General features: G+C 37.4%; 1 protein-coding gene across 7 annotated transcripts in view; it reads right to left on the bottom strand.

Annotated features, from left to right (window-relative positions):
* THRB (thyroid hormone receptor beta) overlaps window positions 1-19480 on the bottom strand; it is a 171559-nt gene that overhangs the window by 22131 nt on the left and 129948 nt on the right. The window contains exon 1 of one of the 7 annotated variants that reach the window (XM_069860120.1): window positions 11846-12959. The exons of 5 other annotated variants lie outside the window; for them this stretch is intronic. In XM_069860120.1, coding sequence (XP_069716221.1) covers window positions 11846-12293 — 448 coding nt within the window. In that variant the 5' untranslated portion in view covers window positions 12294-12959. Of the gene's footprint in view, window positions 1-4980; window positions 5427-11845; window positions 12960-19480 lie in introns of those variants that run through there. One more of the 7 variants, XM_069860122.1, reaches the window with a different exon arrangement.

Below are 19480 nucleotides of genomic sequence, written 5' to 3'. Positions count from 1 at the left end.
GTGTTCCTTATTAGCTTGGTCCTGATCCACCGTAGGCTTATACCTTGCAAAATAATTTTTGCTAGTACACACAAGGACACTTGTGTTTTAAGACTATTATTCAGTACTTTGATTTTCACTGTTCGCTGGCAGAGAGTAATATATTAAAAATATTCCCCCAAATCTTTCTTTCCCCCCACTGAGTAAGGCTTGTGTGACTGCAATGAATTTAGGACTTATCAGTAAGCTAGTATTCACTTACTAGACACTGCAGTGTGAAAATAAGAAAGATTAAATTAATTACTACCTTGAGACTCTCCAACTGTACTATAACTGAAAAGAAAATTCATACTGCTGTTCTACTGGTTACGCAGTCACATTATAACTCTTCGCAAGTTATAAAAAAATGCAAGAACCATCCAGATATCATCCTTGTTACGCTTGTATAGAAAAAGCTTATATAGACTGTTTCTCAGAAAGCATAGAGCTGAAGTGAGAAAAGGCATACTCCATTCTTGTTTGTGCTATTATCAATATCGATCTGAGAGGCTAGGCTGATACGCTGATCCTTGTTTCCCAGTTTCTTTAAATTACTCCCACTGAGAAAAATTGTCTATTTCTCTGTTGAGCTTGGAAGCACCAAGAATGTTGTTAAACAGATTAATCCATTTCTTGCTAGCTAACTGGCTTGCCTGTCCACGATTTTAATCTTTGTGGACATTCTTTGATTTATGGAATTACTAAAATTTGGGAAGAGATTCTGCAAGGACAGAATCTGGAACATTTTTATAGTCTCTTTTCCACCAATGACTTTTCTATGCATTAGCCGTATTCCTTTGGCCGAGTCAGAAACCTTACCGACAGTTGTGCATTTTGCACACATGTGCCGAAAACATTTTAGCCCAAACTCTGTTATCACTATCTTGTTAGTACTGTACTTGCATCGATTACCAGCTACAGGTATAAAATGCACTACTGTAGATAATGCTCAAGAGTCGGACCATGCAGATTATTTCCTCAAAATGATTTAAATGTTTTTACAGACCACAGCTTAGTATCACAAGTAACTAATGTATTTATAAATCTAAGTTTTACTGCTGATGCAAAAGCAAAGTATGCCTTTCTTCATCTTCCCATCCTTCAATTGTTTGTGCAAAGGTTGGAATGAAGTGGCTGAAAACATTTTTTTCACTGATGTTTTAATTAAATGAGAAAGAATTATAATTCCAAGTGCACAATGATTTGCTGATTAAGATGACAATTTTCTGATCAGTCCTATCTCCACAGACTGGCGGTGAAGAGAAAAACTCATCATTTTTAAGCCCCAAATAATTGTTAACGTACCGAGAGCTGCTCTGCTGCAAAGGCCAAAGATGACAAATGCTCAGTCTTTTTTTCTGAATTGACTATACACATGCATACTCCCTGCACTGATGAGAAGACATTTTGACATAACATTCATGTGGCATTTCCTTAGCTATTCAGAAAGTACTCTAATGTTTTCACACCGCTGAGAACTCAGTTTTGACTAATTCAGTCGTACACCCTAGCATTCACACAGTATGTATTCCCAGCTGCGTGTAAATTGCCTGAGAAAATATAAAGGGACGTAATGACAATTACAATTATAATAATAACAACAATAACAACTTTCAAAGCTCGATTCACAAATCATACCAACAGCCCGTAAAAAGACGGCATTAACCTCACCTTCCGTGTGGGAAGTAAGGTGAGATGCAGGGCTGAGGGCTTGGTGCTACTACAACCTAACTCAAAAATTCACACTTGCAGAGCTTTGGGTTGGGGAGTAGGCTCTGCTTACTTCTGATCTGCCCCCAAGGAGTCTGACGCTCAAGTCTAACTTCGTAGAAAGCTGCAAGCACCTTTATTAGCTTTGTCTGGGAAATGACTGTGTGAAGGGAAATGAAAGTCAACCCTCCTCCTGGTTTTAACTTTGCAGACCGACTTCCCCCATTGTCCAAATCGCCAAAAAACTGTGCACACATCAAACATGGGGATACTGAGGTTTCCAAACCTGTGTACACACTACTTCTGTACTTTCCTGACTGCAGCACCTCTACCCTGTCACTGGTTACTCTTCCTCCCTGTACAGGGGTTGTAAGGAGGTCCGGGGACACTTGCCTATCTGCTCAGCCTCTGCACAAGGGTAGGGTGACATGGGCTCCTCTGGAGCATCACACATGCAGTGTGCAGTGCTGCAAGGTCACCAAGGCCAGTGTCACCAAGAATGGTGGGAAGATTTTCGAGCTCTCGGGGGCAGAGCTGCACTATGCTCTCCTGATGATTAGCCCCATTCCATTCATCAGATTTCGCAGTCTTATGTAGAAAACAAGTGTATCTGGTTGCCTGTCTCCTATGGCGAGAGACCACAGGAGGACCAAAAAGACCTTGTGTAGGACCAAAAGGGCCTCCTTAATGAAACAGTAAATTCTTGCCCAAATATTATGCTGCTGCCTTTTAACAGTGTATGTTATAGCGCAAAAGATAACAAAGCAACAAGCAAACAGAAAGCTAAAACAACAAATCCATCTCTTGGTTTTCCAGAGCATAATTTTTCCCTTTAAAATTCACATCTTTCATGAGAATTTGTGACAGATAATCAGCAAATGACAGTTTTTAGCTTTAGTGGTTTTAATATTTTTCAGTGCACTGTAATAACTGGAGCAGCCTATCTGCTTCCTTCTATTTTCTAAATACTTTTTTCCTTTAGGGACATGCTGTTAGGGTCTTTGGTTCTTGATTTTAAATGTCATTTCCTGAATTCTTTTAAAGTGACATGAAGATAGAGAAGTAAGTAAACTCCTCTTCTTTAATGTTAACTTTTTTTCAGTATATAAAACATTGAATTTTTTTCCTTCCCAGAGGGAAAAGAAGACTTTATCCATTAATAAGCAGCAAAAGTTTTGATATGAAAAGCCTCCATGTGCTACTGTAAAGTACAATCTGATTTGAACAGCACATTATTGAGATTACTACAAATTTCAGGGGACTGACAGAAATACCAACTGCAACAATCAAGACCCCTCATGAACACCTGCTTAAGGACTTAATTTTGCTTTAATGGGCTATTACCAAGGCTTCTCTAACAAACTCCCTTGTTTCCCGCAAAATCAATTCTGGATCAATACAGACACACATGCCCTGTGTAAAGCCTTCTGTTCTTAGGACAGGATTAAAAGAGTCGTTAGTTTTATGATAGCTTGGTTAAAAGATGAAAACTTAAAAAAAAAAAAAAGAGAACATGCACATGTCCCACACAGTTTAGATCCCTTCTGCTTAACAAACTCAGCATTTGCAAAGGTTTGACAGAAGGGATGCAACTTTTTATTGATTCTCACTGTAATAAGGCTCTAAAGAGTCCTGAAACACGTTGCTCAGTCTCCGTGAATGATCAACTAAAAGCCTGCTTGGGAGCCTGCTTCCACCAGAATTCACTGTCATTTCTTAGTGGAACTGAGGTAGTAGAAAACAAGGGCAGACAAGCGGTTTTTAAAAAACAACTCTGTCAAACAAGTACAAAAACTCCAAACAGAGCAGATGTCAAAAAGGAATATTATGAAAAACATATTCCTTCAATGATAAGTGACTATTTTCTCTAAGTTCATCTAGAGTACTATTTTTCTTTAACCAAATATAAGATATAGGAAAAGTCCACAGAGAGTTACAAATTCATTACTTAATATCCAACGGCAGATAAATAGCCTTAAAGGGCATTTAAAATGCTGCACAGTAGAAAAACATGCATTATCCTCAATTACATTTATTCTACAGTTTGATCATGTTCTTACAGGTTCCTAGAACAGACTTAAAAAAAATATTTCCTTTATTATGAAATATGATGCTCTTCAAAGTAGAGAAATAAAGATTTTTCTACCAAACATATAGATTTATCACACCAAGTGCTAATGAATATTGCCTGCAAAACCAGAAAATATTTTGGTTTTCCATATAGTGAATAAGATTAAACAATCTACTTTTTACTACGAAGCCACTTTAAAAGTAGTAAATAAATGGTGTTTTCTCTACCCGTCTCGGCACATCAGATTCATCTGGGTTTTGGATAACTGCATAAAGGAAATCTGGTCTTAAAAGAAAAACAACATTTTGTTGGTACAACAGACGGTGTATTTTATTCTTTAATGATGTGATTTTAAAGAAACACAGAGAATGCATACTCTGTACGCGTCAGATTGCCTGTTCTGAGTTCAGAAAAATTAACACCGAAAACATTTCCAAGTGTTTGTTGATATATTGGGGTCTTTTCGAGAAGTGATGTCTGCTTTGATTACTTGAAAGCAAAAGAGCAAATTCTAAAAACAGGCAATGATTTAACTCTGATAGAGCTGATATTGCACTCTAATTACTTTTCACAAACATATTTTTCAGATCAACTTTTTGGATGCAGAACAGTCTTTCTTGCATAGACATTCATGATTTTTCAGGGTATTTTTGCTTTGCATAATCAGAAACCACAGGGTTTTCACTAAAAAGACAGTAACTCAATTAAATGTAATCATTTCCCCATATATTTACAGTTTGATTTTCAAAATAGTTTGCCTGAGTTGCCGACTAAACAAAGTTCGCATTTACTGATAATGAGGACTCACACAAATTGTTTGTTTGCAACCAGAAACAGAGCTTTAAGATGCAGAATATATAATGACGACATTTCAGAAGAGAAACTTTCTTATCTAGCTCACTGGTGAATAGCAAATGAACTTAATAGCCCCCCAAGCAGCAAATAAGCAATATATTTGCAAATGTCTTTTATAGATAAAGTGCTTGGAAATCCTCAACACTCACAGAAAACCTTACAATCACCTAGCAACCTATGTTACTGCTGCTTTCAATTTTGAACAGGCAGCCTTCACATTCAAAGATGTTTCTGAGCCAACTGATACAACTGTAAGTTTAAAGCAAAACAAAAACAAAAGCAGAGATTTCTTTGTTGTTGTTGTTATTTAAATAAATTTCCCCTACCTTTCTTCTGAGAGTACGATGGCGACTGCACTTGAGAAAAAGTAGGTTTTTCTTCGGTGAAATATTCAGGTTGGTTGTACTGATTCAGGGCCATGTCCATGTCAGAGTACTCGCTTTTAAACACGTTTCCAGGGTAACTACAGGTATAAGGCTGATTCACCGCCCAGGCCTGTTCCATATATATGTTGTTACTGTGCAGGACCTGAGCATCACAACTGCTGTAACCCTGATTGTCTTCGATATATGTGCAATAATCAGTGGACTGCATGTAGCAATTGCTACCAGCAGCTGGGTGCACCTCATATATTTCTTGCATACAGTAGTTCATTTTGTTACCCTATCTCAGCTTCTACTTCACGCACACACACACATGCATATACACGCAGGCATGCATACACATGGAAGGGGAGAGGAGCAATGAATATACACCAACAAAGTCGACTGCAAAACAGCCCGTTTTACTTCGGAGCAGCACCTGATGTGCTAAAATCCTATTTATATTGGGACGGCTTGTGAACTCCCCTGCCAGTCAAACATATTGGGAAGCAGATTTATGACAGTCAAAGGTCTTAATCTGTGACTGTAAGTTAATTCCAAGGGAAGATGGCAGGCAGGTAGTAATGACCACCAGACAAAGAAGCAACATCCCGATAACCCTCCTGTTCCCCCGTTTGTCTGGAATAATCATTTTATAAACCATTTCCAGCCTTTTCCAATATGATTAGAAAATGATTATTAAGGCGAGGACACAGTTATGTCACTGTAGTTGTCAACTTACGTGTGAAGCATTATAAAGACTGCTTAAGAACTCCCAGAGGGGATACACTGAAAATCCTAAAATCAATAATCCTGTTTTTCAGCATTAAACCACAGAAAATCCAATAGCACTGTGTTGATGACCCAAACAGTAGTCTAGTTTTACAAAATTTAGCAACTTAATCTGTCATCAGCTTTATTGATTTTGTTTTACAGAATTACATGCATGAATCTCCCCAGCCTTCCACAGATACACGATTCTCGCTGCTGTCTGGTAATGCATTTATGGGAAAGCAGCTTTTCTAAACTTCAGTGATTTGGGGAGGTAATTTCTATTGAGTTCAACAGGTGGGAAATTTCAAAATAATATAATCAGCAAAAAGAACATGGCTTAAATATTAACAATAAGCTAATTGCTTTGCTATTTTGCTTTGTTACCTTTTATGTTTCATTAATGAAGTACTTTTAGAATGTTTTTCTTCAACAACTGACTGAATAGATTAAGGAGGGTTTTTTCCTCATTTTGGGTCACCTATGCGCTATGAACATGTCAATGCTGCTATAACCAGAACTATATGATGTTAGAATTGTTTGATGCACCCTGAACATCAGTACAGTTACTATACCTTTTTTTTTCTGATCTAAAAGAAATTATCTTATTTTAAACCTATGCAAGTATTAGCTGCTATTTGTTATTTACTAGGCAAAATATGACTTTTTCTTTACAACTCAGCTAAAACATAGTAAAACTCGTGAAGTTGGTAACAAGTCAGTATCCCTTTTTAATGTCTGTTCTTATTATTATGGGGAAGAATTAGTACTGCTTCAATAATAAGGTCTTAGTTTTCTTATTCCACTCACTTGAAACAATCTAAAGAAATGCCAAAATTATCATGTAGGCTGGCCCCCATTCATCTAGGATCTTATGGATACATTTAACAACCTTGACGAACACAAACCTAAACAGTCCTCAAAAGTTCAGTGAAATAAGCAAGAACTGGGTATGACATGTACATATTTCTCCTTGTACAATATTATTTAATGTTTCTGTCTAATGCAAAGAGCAGACAGAAGAATGTTCTCCTTTCCAACATACAACCGTAACTAACCTATCTAAAGAAGAAGCATTTCCAATTAGTATCTAATATGCAGGCTAACAGAATTCAGAATAAATATTTCTGTGGATCAGAGAAGTTAAAACTCATGCTTGGATTTTTTCCCCTCTAACTATGAAAGAAGCATCTTTAACACACATTTCGTATCTTTCTCAGAAAATAATAATAAATTCGGTAAGTCAAAATGAACTCTATCAAGATCAGTTCTACTGAAGTCAATGAAGTCGCTTCCAAAATTAACTTATTCTGTCAAAACTCTTGTAGTTTAAACAAGCATCTTACTTCAATAAGCGCACTAGCAGTTAACGAAATCCCAGAATTATACCACAAAGGAACCCTCATTCTCCATGCTGTTTGTACTAAAGATCTAACTCAACAAATAGCATTGTGGACTACAACGTGAAAAAGCCCACAATAAACATTAATTTTCATTTTAGCTCAGGAGCATGATCTAGATTTCACAAACAGTGATTTTGTCTGATAAACATGTCTCAGGCAAGATCTGATTTTTCAAGAATGGATGTTCAGCACTTTACAAAAACATGCCCATGTTTCCTGAGAAATTCTGTAATAGTTGTTCACAAAGAATCCCTCAAACCATACCCCTAAAATAACGCCCAGCCCACTGTGATCAGTTGGCAATACTGTTCTGCATACAAATGTAACACATACAACCTGCCGAGCTTATTCTCCACACTTTCCAGGAAGAAAACATTTCACAAGAGCAAAATGTGGGTTGTTCATTTACCACAGAACAATCTGAAGAGCTAGCAGGAATTTATGTGAGAGCCCACACAGAGGCAAGGCTGTATTTTACACATTAGCAGAGCAGAATACATAGAAACTTTTACACCACCCAGAAAAGCTTTGGAGAACTAGGCTTTATCTTATTATTGGGATTTTGTCCCCATGTGGATTTTTTTTTGCCAGCTGAGTCAAAATTCCTATGAATTTTCTCTTCTTTTCTCTTGTTCTTTCCCCCAACTTGATCTTGGTTTGTTACTGAAAAACTAAATAGAATTGAGACTGTGTGTAAACAGCCATCCCAGCAAGGATGGCACATCAGGATACGGTATCTCGACGTGGCACAGCCTGTGACTTACTTTCTGTTCCAAAATAAATCCCTCAAACATTTTTTATTTTCTATTTCTATGTCAACAATGCTTAAAAATGTGTCACATGTACTACTTTTGTCAGAATTACTGTAATACTGCAAGGAAATTAAATTACATGAAACTGTAATAAAGAGAAAAAGTAAAAGGGATGAGAGCCTTTTCTGACAACAAAAAGAATGATAATCACCACCAGGAAATGGGGACTTCTTACCTGTAACATGCTAACATCAAAGAGGTTTGTAGCACTGCAGATTGTTGTTCCCTTGGAAACAAATCAGCTCAGAAAACACTACAAAAATTTAACATCCCTATTAAAACTGAAATATTCCTAAAATTTTTCATTTTCATCTCTTAGGGTCCAATCGTGCAGGTCCCTTTCATGTACCACTTTGAATTAAATTATCTGCCAAAAGACAGGCAGATGAGTTTTTTATCAAAAGCCTGAAAGAGGAGTAGAAAATAATAAACACTTTTCTTTGTCTTGTGTTCCGATTTGAATACTAGAGTCTTTAAATGATGTTATGTTGAGCTTTCATTGCCTTCAGCAATCTAGTATCACACTTGGAATTTTACTAGTTCGCAAGTGTCTGATTGCGAACACATGGGATCACTGGCAGAATAAAACCTCCAGCGTGAGCTAACAGGTCAGTGCTAAAAAAGAGGCTTCGATACTGCTGCAGAAGCGGATCCAAAATTTGTACCCTTCACAGTCTGAGGTGTCCATTCCTTGTATTAATAAAGGTAGAAATTACTTGCTGAACCTGATTCCTGCGTGCCCATAGGCTCTGAAATACTCACCCTGGTGTAAATCAGAAGGGATATTACACTGCCTGGGCAGAAGTCAGGACAAGGACGCCTGAGAGGAGGGGTCTGCAGGAGACTGCCTTACAACTAGAACATGCAGCTCTTCATCGACTCCCGTTTTAAAAACTCCTACTAAAACTTCTAATTATGAATGAACAAACGCCCCACCAAGCTGAAGTCCTCTTGTGAATTAACTCAGTAAAAAAATGAACACAGAAATTTTAAGGGAAAGCAGTATTATTGCAGCTGATCCTCCCAACAGAACACCCCAGCCGACTGAGATCCCTGACACACGAAAATGAAGAGTCATTCAGTGCAATCCATTCTTGTTGTCTATTGCTGCTCTTCGGGTGACTGAGCAGGTGACACATTACCTGCAAGAGCAACATTCTCCTGACTATTTCCAAACTTTGTATGCCAGTCTGGAGTCCCAGGTGTCTCAGTGTTGCAGGTAGGGTCCCTACGTGCCACTTCTAAAAGATTCGGCAGTGTCCATCTGTGGGAACTGATTTATTTCCTATTTACAGATATTCTTATTGCCTGCATTCTCTCAGCCGTCCCTGATGAAGGATATGGGAAAAAAAATAAGATCACTACTCTCCAAGCAGAATACAAATTTGCACATTCAGGAATCACACCACATAAGATGGGACACACCCCGGTCAGTCCCTATCTTTTCGTATCATAAAGAAAATACAATGAAAACTATAACAGTTTTGAGCAGGAGTGCTAAGTGGCTTTTGCAATCATTTGCCAAGTTCAGCTACCTCTGTGCCCGCACGATGAGTCACCACCTCTCTGTAATGTATATATTTGACCAACCGTATTCATCCACTTTACGTACTACGATCAGGGACTGAAAAAGTTGCCTCAAAAACATGACTATGATAACCTGTTGTTTGAGGAATCTAGGCATCAGCTTATCCCATCAGTTCCGACCCTTACTGGGTCTTAATTGTTACAGAATAAACTAAGAAAACCTCAAATAACAGAATTCAAAATCACAACAAGCACTTAAAAGAACAGAGATTTAAATCTATATAAGTATTCATCTGACTTTGAAAACTCTACTTTTGACTAAATCATGAAGCATGTAGAATTATGGAATTCTAGCACTGTGCAGTTACAATAACATTTGACATTTCTGGGACTATGTCTCAGTGGAATCAAAGATATTAAAAGTCATCATTTTGTCTACTATATATTTATTAGACCAAGTGAGACAGTGAGTGAAAAAGAACTAAAGCTTTCTGGCAAAAATAATTTCTTTGGATTTGTAACAGAAGCAGCAACCTTCAAGCTAGCAGCCCCCGATTTAAACCTGAGGAAAATCTTTCTCACAAAGTAGCACACCTCTTCTCTCAACATGTATTAAGCTAGTTCTTTCCCTCAAACTGCTGTACCTCGGTTATGACATGCCACTAAATCTCTATGTGACTCATAAAATACCAGTGTGATGTGCCTTTTATTGAAATACTTCAGACTCATTAGTCTGTTTGGTTAACAAAGAATGTCATAGTTTATATTTAAGTTCAGATTCATTACAAATCCAGTTCTCCCAGGAAATATTTGACACCTTGAATACATTTGGTTAAAAGAGAATAGAGCTTGCTCTTTCATGATCAAGGCTCTTCCAGGGTTTGTGCTTCCGTTTTCTTGCACTAGTTCCTTCCACTATTCACGAGACATTTAGGTAACAGTCTTGTCAGAGAGGATTTGCTCCTTGAGAGGTTTGCCAACAAACTGGTTAACCAAATTCTTGAATAGTGTTTGACAACTTTTAAGATGGTCGTGGAGCAAATATTGCTAAGAGTGATTATAGACCTGTGACCCAGACAACCCAATTTGTTAAGTCTCCCCATATCTCATAATTGGAAGTCCCTGTGAGCAGACATCAGTTAATTACACAGCTTATATCGTGGCTAAGTAACCACCAATACTTAAAACATGTACCTTTTCTGAGTCATTCCCTACCCCAACTGCACATGAAAACTTGAAGGTAAAAATTTCCATTTGTTCAAGAATAAAACTGAGCAGAAAGCCAGCTAATGCAGCTTGACACAACATAATTAATTCTCTTGGGTGGGACTGTCTGGGTTTGGCAGCCTCCTGACAGCCCTTAGTAAGACGTTAAAGCGATCAACACCTGACATCTGTTAGCAAAGAGGCATTCTGAGGTAAAGAGCAACTAAATCTAAAGAAATCAGGTACTTAGACCAGTTTAACTTTTTCATGAGGTGATATCCTGCCTGACACTGTAATCTTTCTTCCTGGAGTGACGCAAGACTTAAGTAAAAGAAAACAACTTGTAGTCCCTCTCTTGCAGTATGCAGTAATTATTTTTCAGGCAAAGAACAATGAAGAACTATTTAGGCCAGTTTAAATAGGAATAAAAATAACTTAAGCAACTATCACTCTTAAATAGAATTCCTTCAGTGCTGTGCTCATGTGAACAAAAAAGCTACCTGAAAGAAAATGTTTAATTCTCCTGACTACTGAGGCAAAGAATATTCATAACAAGAAGTTCCATTTATTCAAGTTCTGTATGTGCACGTACTGAGGCTTTGGGGATGGTTAATAAGAAAGAAGAAAAGGCAAACAACACAGTCACAGGTGAGAGATGAACATCCTGAAAGTAGTAAAAGAATGCTTTCATTTGCTTTTGCATTGTTAATATCAAGTATGTGCTTTACTTAAAAAGGCCAGGTTCAGAAAATATTTTTGACCAGCTTATCAAGACCATAAAGACAGAGAAAATATTTTAAAGGGCTAAAGGAACAGACATTATTTTATATCAGGTATTACACAGAAAAGCCCAGTAACTATTGATCACATTGCCATTAGGGCTCTTTACAAAACTATTAAATTGAATCAAAAGGAATACTAAATATCACACCTGCTGAAAGGAAAAAAAATAATGACGATTAAAAATGTTGGTAACAAAAAAACACCTCCCACACAATAATGCTTTTAGCAATGGTCAAACCCCTAACCATAAACAAAGATATAAAAACCTGGTTTATTTATTTGTTTTAATACAGCATTTGCTGTGCTCTGCATAATAATGCCAGTTACCTTTACACTTTTTTTCTTCTTTTTGGTACTCCTGGGCACTTGACGTGACTTCAAAGTTTGTTTTTGTATGGCCTGGCTGTAAAATTTTGCTAGTCCAAGTTGAAGCATGTCGACATTGTAAAAGCTGCTGTCCATTCCTCTGGTTACCATAATTTTTGGAGTGTCTTTTCCTACAGAAACAGTTTCCTGCTACGCCCACTACATTCCACTTCTGATTTCTGTCAGGAAGGTGAATCAGCCTGTCCCATGACAGGAGGCCACGTCCTGGATGTTTGGCAAATACCGCAGGGCTACAAACGGTTGGCATTGCCAAAATCTTGCTCAGGTGTGGAGTTTTGGAAAGCAAGCGGTTCCTCAGCTCTCCTGATGCCGTGGTATTCCCGTGCATCTCCACTGGACTGCACTGATACGACGCAGAGCCCTTCAGCCATGACCATTCAGCCACCATAATTCCCCTTCGGTACAAGTAAATGTAAAATTTTCCCGTCTGTGAAGTCTGAACAGATCTATGTGGACAGGCTAACACTAGATGTAACTTTCACAACATCACAACTACAACATGGGCCTCAGAGCAAGTTACCACCAATTTATTGCCTTGCTCATATGATCATTTGAGGTCTTCTAGGTCGAGGCTGGTCGTGAACAATTTTCAGATACTTAAAACACAAAACATCAAGGATTCAGCCTTGTTTGACTTTGCTCTTATCGTAGGCTGACCTGAGGGACACTCTGTTACCTAAGTGTGACATTCTTATGTGGGCATGCTTAGCAGTTCCGCTTTTGCTGCCTACTGCCTTTCTCTAGTTGTGGTCACAGCAGAGTATCACAGACACTAATTTTATCACAGGATTCTGGACATTTGGGTCCAGTGTAGATAATGAGCAGCACTAAAACTGCAAGATTTGATCTAATTTGCCACGGTAATTAGGCAAATGTATTTATTCTTTGAAATAGAAGAAACTGAGACACCACTAGCTGATAAATCTGTAAAACTAAAATAGAGCCCATTTGCCATTTTTAGGTAGCAAAACTAAATGCTGGAGAAATGACATATCAGAGATGATATTCCCCATTTAAAAAAATTATATGTATCAAAATTCAAATAAAAAGTAGCTTTCTATCTTGCATATAGAAAATAGCAAATTCCAGACATCTGATGACTGATATCCACAGTGGTTTTAATGACAGCAGGATTCTGCTCTTTTAATAGACCCAAGAATTAATTTTACATACATTTCAGTAAAGTAGTTCATATACGAGTTAGTTAATAAGTGCTTATGAAGTCAGTAACTTCCTGACAAAAACGATAAAAAATAATTTCAGATTTCAGTTACCAGATCTATCAATGTTTCAGAAAGTTTTGTCTTACAACTTCTCTCAAGTGGAATGCCGTTAATATAGAACATAGTCAGAAGACTTAATTACGGTTAGTATTAAACAGTCTCACACTATATTAATCATTGATAGGATATATAGCTTTACCCAATATCTTATTTAATTTTAAATGTAAATGTACACCTTTTTTTTGGCTGAGAATCTAAGCTTTTCTGATATTTGAAGTTAAAAGTCCATTCCTTCTACTCACTGTACTTCAGCTGGAGAGCAATAACATGAATTTGTACGAGCAGCTATGTGGCATTGCAGACTTCAATGCAGAGGGCAAGTAAGTTCACTACAGAATTTGCACTTATCTACTTACTTCTGCCTTTACAGATCTCCTCTTAGTTCAGACTTGATTTTCTCGCTGAACTTAAAAACTAACTCTAAATGTAAGTAATATGGCAAGAGAATATCAATTGTAGGAGGATAATCAGATTTAAAATAGAATAGCGAAAGTAACCCAGAAAATATCAGTTAGTTTTTGAAAATTAAAAGAACAGAGTACAAAACTTCTTTCATAATTCGAACAATTTTATATCTTCAAGACCGCAAAATAAATTGAAGCTCGGGGGGAGAGACTGCGTTGTTCTGATAATACCCTCTCTGGAAGCTGCACAGATCTTCCCTGTAAGATCTGAACTGAACTTGGCCACTTCACTCCTCTATGCATTGAGGGGAACTGTGCACTATAACCCACCCTTCCACCAGGCTTTGTGTAACATCAGATAATGTACCCTTCAGTACAAGGATACTCTCCTTTTCATTGTCTTCATCTTTTTCTAGTTATCCCCCTGCATGAATAATATTGCAGCTTTACATAAATGCAAGAGTTGTACATGTGCCATATATATACACACACACAAATACATGTATATTTACATGTATATACACACAAATAATATATATTTTTATATATATAAATATATATAAAGTCATATATATAGTCATATACAGGTACTTCTGTGCTCTGTTGATTTCTTGAGCACACCACTGACCCCACAGAATTCTTGACCTTGTTTAGAAAAGGCAGTTATATCCTCAGTTATATAGTTATTTCTATTAGTCCTGGAAATGAAATCAGTGATTCATAATCCAGGCTGCTCAATCTTGTTAGGCAAAAATTTCTGTATCTTTTTCCCAAATTTATCTTTGATACTAAAGGTCATCTTTGCTGTCTTTCAGCCTATGAGGATTTATTTTCCCTTTGATTTTAATTAAAAAACATACAGCCACTACAGTGGTAAAACTTTCCTTCCCCAAGGACTAAGACAGAATGTGACACAAGGCTTGAAGACTTTTAATTTTAGCAAGGAACTCTAAAACTCTCCTTAACTTAGAAAATAAAATTTAAACATGTTTTCCAATTTCTGTGCTTGCAAAGCATTTGTAGGATTTAAAAATATTATTCTAGACTTATTTAAACCAAGAAGAAACTGATTCTATTAGAGTTCCCATAATTTAAAATTTGCCCAGGCAGACTTTACAAAGGCTAACCCAACAATAAGGAGCTTCACCCTCTCTTTTCCTTTTAGCTCTCCCTGAAATTTGTCTCACTATTTTGACTCCTATGTTAGCTACAGTGTATTTAACTTTACAAGCTTCCACTTTATTTCACAAATGCCCTTCAGTCACCAGGGACATTTTACATTCAAATTTTGCTAGACAAGGATTAAGTTGTAAGGAACTACCACTGAGGGTCTCATATTTTGTCTCCTTTTCTTATACTTCCTATACTGTGGTGCAGCAGATATGTATGTCCTAAATTACCATTCACCTTATCAAAATGTTAAATTACAGTTTCACTATAGGACTATATTATTTATTCTATTCCTTTTGTTTTAACATATCCTGCCTGAACGCCTCAAATGCTTTTTTCTTTTTTTTTTTTCAACAGAGAATGCTGTTTAAATCTCCTACATCTGCTCTTAGTTTTGTCAAATCAAAACCCTTGATAAAGGATGATAATGTAATTTTGTCTGAGCTCCCTAATTGTAAGAGAAGCATCTCTTTCTCTCCCTCTAGCTACTGTTAAAATGGCTATAATTAAGGCAGAGAGCAGTACAGCCTACTGTTATGAATCACAACTGAAACCACAGGCCTTATTTCAGACTAAAGCAGGACTAATAAGAAGGGCCTAGAGCTCTTCCCGTCCACATAAGTAAAGGAATCATCAACTAATTTCAGAAATACAAAAGCAGAGCATCGTAACAATAACTGGCATCTGAGCAGTTCAAGAGACTTTTTTTTGAGTTCCCATGAGTGTCTTTGAAGGCATGTTTGTTTTGTAGAAGCAGAAAACTTTCAGCAGATGAATCTAGGCAACAAGAATCCCTCAGAAACTGTTTATTACAGAACAAGACAGAGAATCCTAACGGGTGATTGTAAAGGCTGGCCTGGACTCAGATATGCAGTGTTATCTGAATGTCAGCATATAAAGGACTACAAAAAATTTGGAACAATTAATTGGTTTGCATCTTAGTTAGATGCTTTTTTCCCTAGTTCTCTACTAATATCTGCCCACAGTGGTAATGGAAGAGACGTAAAAAGCCTCTCCCTTCCTCAGTACATCTCAAGAGAAGGAAGTCATAACATGTTTCTTCTAGAAAGAAAGAAGGTGGCATCCAGCCAGCCAGGAGGTCATCCTTCCTTGCTGGAATGAGCTGTGCGCTCATCCTGAACTTTAATCCTGATGAAAACTCAAAACTGCACAGCATAGGTCCAAAAAGCACTCTAAAAGGTGTGCCTATTCCCCCTGTTCACCACAACCACCCTAGAAGCACCACATTAAATCCTCCCTGCTCTGCCCTGAGACCAACACCCATTTTTCCTAGCCTGGGATCTGCCCCGTTACATACAAGTCTGGCACTATTCCTATTCCTATTCCTACAGTAGGAGCTCCAGCTGACAGCTAGATTCATTGCTGATGAAAGCCACTGTGTGACCACACAGGCAATCAGTCCCTGCTCCTCAGCATCTACACTGTTCACACTTGGTGGGGGGAGCACAAACATTTCTTTTCGACCCTCAGCAACAGGCTACCGCTTAGATTCCAGGCAAAGGGTAAATCAACAGCTACGAAGACACTTCCTCTCACAACAAAAAATCATTTTCCATTCCAAAACGGCTTCCAGCCTGTAAGAACTTCAAGTTGTAGTTGATCAAAACAGTAGCAGTAGGTGAATATATTAGCAATCTCTGAATTGATATTAACTTGCTTGACTGTACACCAAAACACTGACAAAAGTGACTCTTACATAAAGCTTTGCCTCTTCTCATATTTGAAGTTTACTGAAACCACAGCAGTAAGGGCAACAGCACTTTACTGTGGGTTTTTTTTTCAACTGAAGTATGCAAGCATCTAAGGACATTGAAGTGGGCTGGCTTCAGAGAGATCAACTAAGGCAAATGTAATCAGGATTAAGGCTGAGGGGTGCACAGTAGGTTCATCAAAAGCCCAGCTTTGTATGGACCCAGTCCAATAACACTAGATGATTTTTACCTAATGACTTCAGGAAAAGAAGCAAGCAAACTACAATTAATGGACATCTCCACAGCAAAATTAAAACCTGAATCATGTTTTGTACAAGCATTTTAAAGCCCACAATGTAACTATAAGTAAAATCATGTAAAGTTTTATAGTGCCAGACAGCTAAAGCTTAATTTCTTCTCATTAATGGTGCAGTCAGTTCACAATATGTTCTTTTCTTTCCTTTGTTTCGTTTCTCCTCTCCTCTTTTCCCCTTCCCTTCCCTTCCCTTCCCGTCCCTTCCCTCCCCTTCCCCTCCCTTCCCCATAGCCTTTTCTTCTTATCAAATATAGAAACACTTCACAATGGAGTCTCCCAAGTTTCAAATTAGTTCATGTGATCCCTGAATAAGCAGAAGGATGGAGCACAGCTAATACAGAGTAGCTAGATTCTTCCTTATAAATTAGCAAACCCTGCCTTCATAGAATATGCTAAATAAAACCTTTGAGAACATGTGATTACTTTCCTAAAATTTAAAATGTAAAAATGAAAGTGAATATTAGGAAAAAAGTATACAATGAGCGAAAGGGACTGTAATTAGCAGGTAGAAAGAGTGATGTCTACTGAAATCACTATGTGGTTTCCAGTATTTCAGAAACTATATGTATGCTTGTGGAAACAAACAGTTCCAGGATTATTTAGTCCAGGACTGTTGTACTGCTACTTGCTTTAACAGTGACAATATTATAAAAAATTTAAATATTACACTTTATAATATGGTTTTCAATATAAATTAAATGTCAATGTTTTCAAACAATCTTTTAGACAAAGACTGCACCATCAAGAAAAAAGAGTGTGCAGGTATTACAATAAAATTTGTGAGATTTTTAATGTGTTAGAAAAGGTAACATTAAGAACCTTGACATATATAGCATAATAGCTTTACCCTTGTGCTTGCTGACAGTTATCTTAATGAGCTCTTCAGCACGAACCAGTGTAATGATTTTTTAAAAACACACTGAATTTTTAGTAACTATTAAAGCAATACTAGATATATACTTATCAAGAACAGTGGCTTGACATCATGCTCAAACTTCTAAACATACAAAAAAAAATTAATCAGAGGAAGAGAACATCCAGAAGAACACGTCAGATCATCTGTAAGTGAACCACAGGTAGGTTCAGAGCACAGAGAAACAAATGCTTTTGGGTTTTGGTATGTAAAGAGCTATCTGAAACTCTCTCCTTAGAGAAATGAATAGGAGTTGTGTACTAGAACAGAGAGTCTTGTGACAGCTACAAACACAATAAAAATACTGACAGAAAGGAATGACCAATGCTATTTGCGAAAAAGCAGTGAGGTAACGGGGCACAGAATGCAACCAGAAAGGTGACTGTTTAAACAATACAATCACATAGATGCTAAATGCATCTCATAGTTTTGTACAAGACACGGGGGGGGTGGACTTTTTCTGAGAACAAGGTATACCTTAGCACAGCATCTCTGTTCAAACCACAGGGCTCATCCAGTTACTGTTCTCCAACATGAGCCATAAGTAGATACCCAGGGAAGAGTAAGAACAAAGCAAGCATATATAAGAGTTCTCACGAAGAGTCTTACAATCCCCAACTACTGTCAGCCCAAGGGACTGTCTGAGCTCCTGTAGCCCACCTAAACTCTAGTAATATTGTGAGATCTCTCTTTGAAGTGCAAGCCAGTCTCTTCTTGCGTACATGTCTTGCTTTCACAACACCCTTTGGCAAGAGGTTCCAGTATCTATTCTTCCTTTCTGTGCAGAGCCACCTCCCTCTGTTTGTTTTAAACCAAGATTAATTTGATACCCAAAAGACCTCACCACCTCTCCAGTACTCATTTTGCAGACCACTCCACCTGTGAATAAAGAAATGTTATAATGGATTTTTACTCTCTTCATATTATGTTAGGTAAGTCTCTTAATGCTTGGGAACCTACTAAAATAGAAGTGATAAGCCAAAACAACGTTTCCAGATTATGGATCAAAATACAATAAAACAGATCTTTAAAAATGTTTAAGTCACAGTAAAACAGTTTGGGAAATCACTCAAATCACTTCCACAAATCACTTTAAATCACTACCACCATTCTGCAAAATCTTGACTCTTAGCACAGCTTTCACCCTTAGCTTTCATATCAATTCACAGAGTGTTTCCTCAATCCCATACTGGACCTCCCACAGCCCCTCAATGAGGTGTGGACTGTATATATGGCCATGGTTTACCAACAGCAAATCCTGGGGATATGTGAACACAACTGACATTCTTTGTTTTTTCAAGATAATGAAACAGTATAAACTATTTTAGTTCTAGATTTGCTTAAACAGAGACCCTGTGTCTTGCAATAACACCTGGTTATCAAACCTAATGAGGTTTGAGCAATGGCTAGATAAAAGAGAGAGGTACTAAAACTAGCAGTCCTGACAAATACATAATTTGAGAAAGACAAACCCCAATAAATAAACAAATAAAGCCTGCCCATTCATTGAGTCAAAGGCTTCTTCAGAAAGAAAGATAAACTGTGCTGTAAGAATTCTTTAAAACTTGAAATAGACTGAAAGTTGGTAGAGGTACAAACAAATTTCAGACAGGTGATCACATATATAACAAAGGAGATTTGAAAGTCCAGCCTTCAAGCTTTACAACCTTCAAACATTTCCTTTGTCTTCTTTTATGATAAACGTTGCAGCAAATCTGATTCTTCTAAAGAACATAATCAGAAATGCATTCAAGGAATATAAACCGTATTTCACATG

This window comes from Phaenicophaeus curvirostris, chromosome 6, assembly GCF_032191515.1.
Source record: "Phaenicophaeus curvirostris isolate KB17595 chromosome 6, BPBGC_Pcur_1.0, whole genome shotgun sequence".
Classification (NCBI taxonomy): Eukaryota; Metazoa; Chordata; class Aves; order Cuculiformes; family Cuculidae; genus Phaenicophaeus; species Phaenicophaeus curvirostris.
Note: the sequence above shows the minus strand (reverse complement) of the source record. Positions and strands in the feature narration are given on the sequence as shown.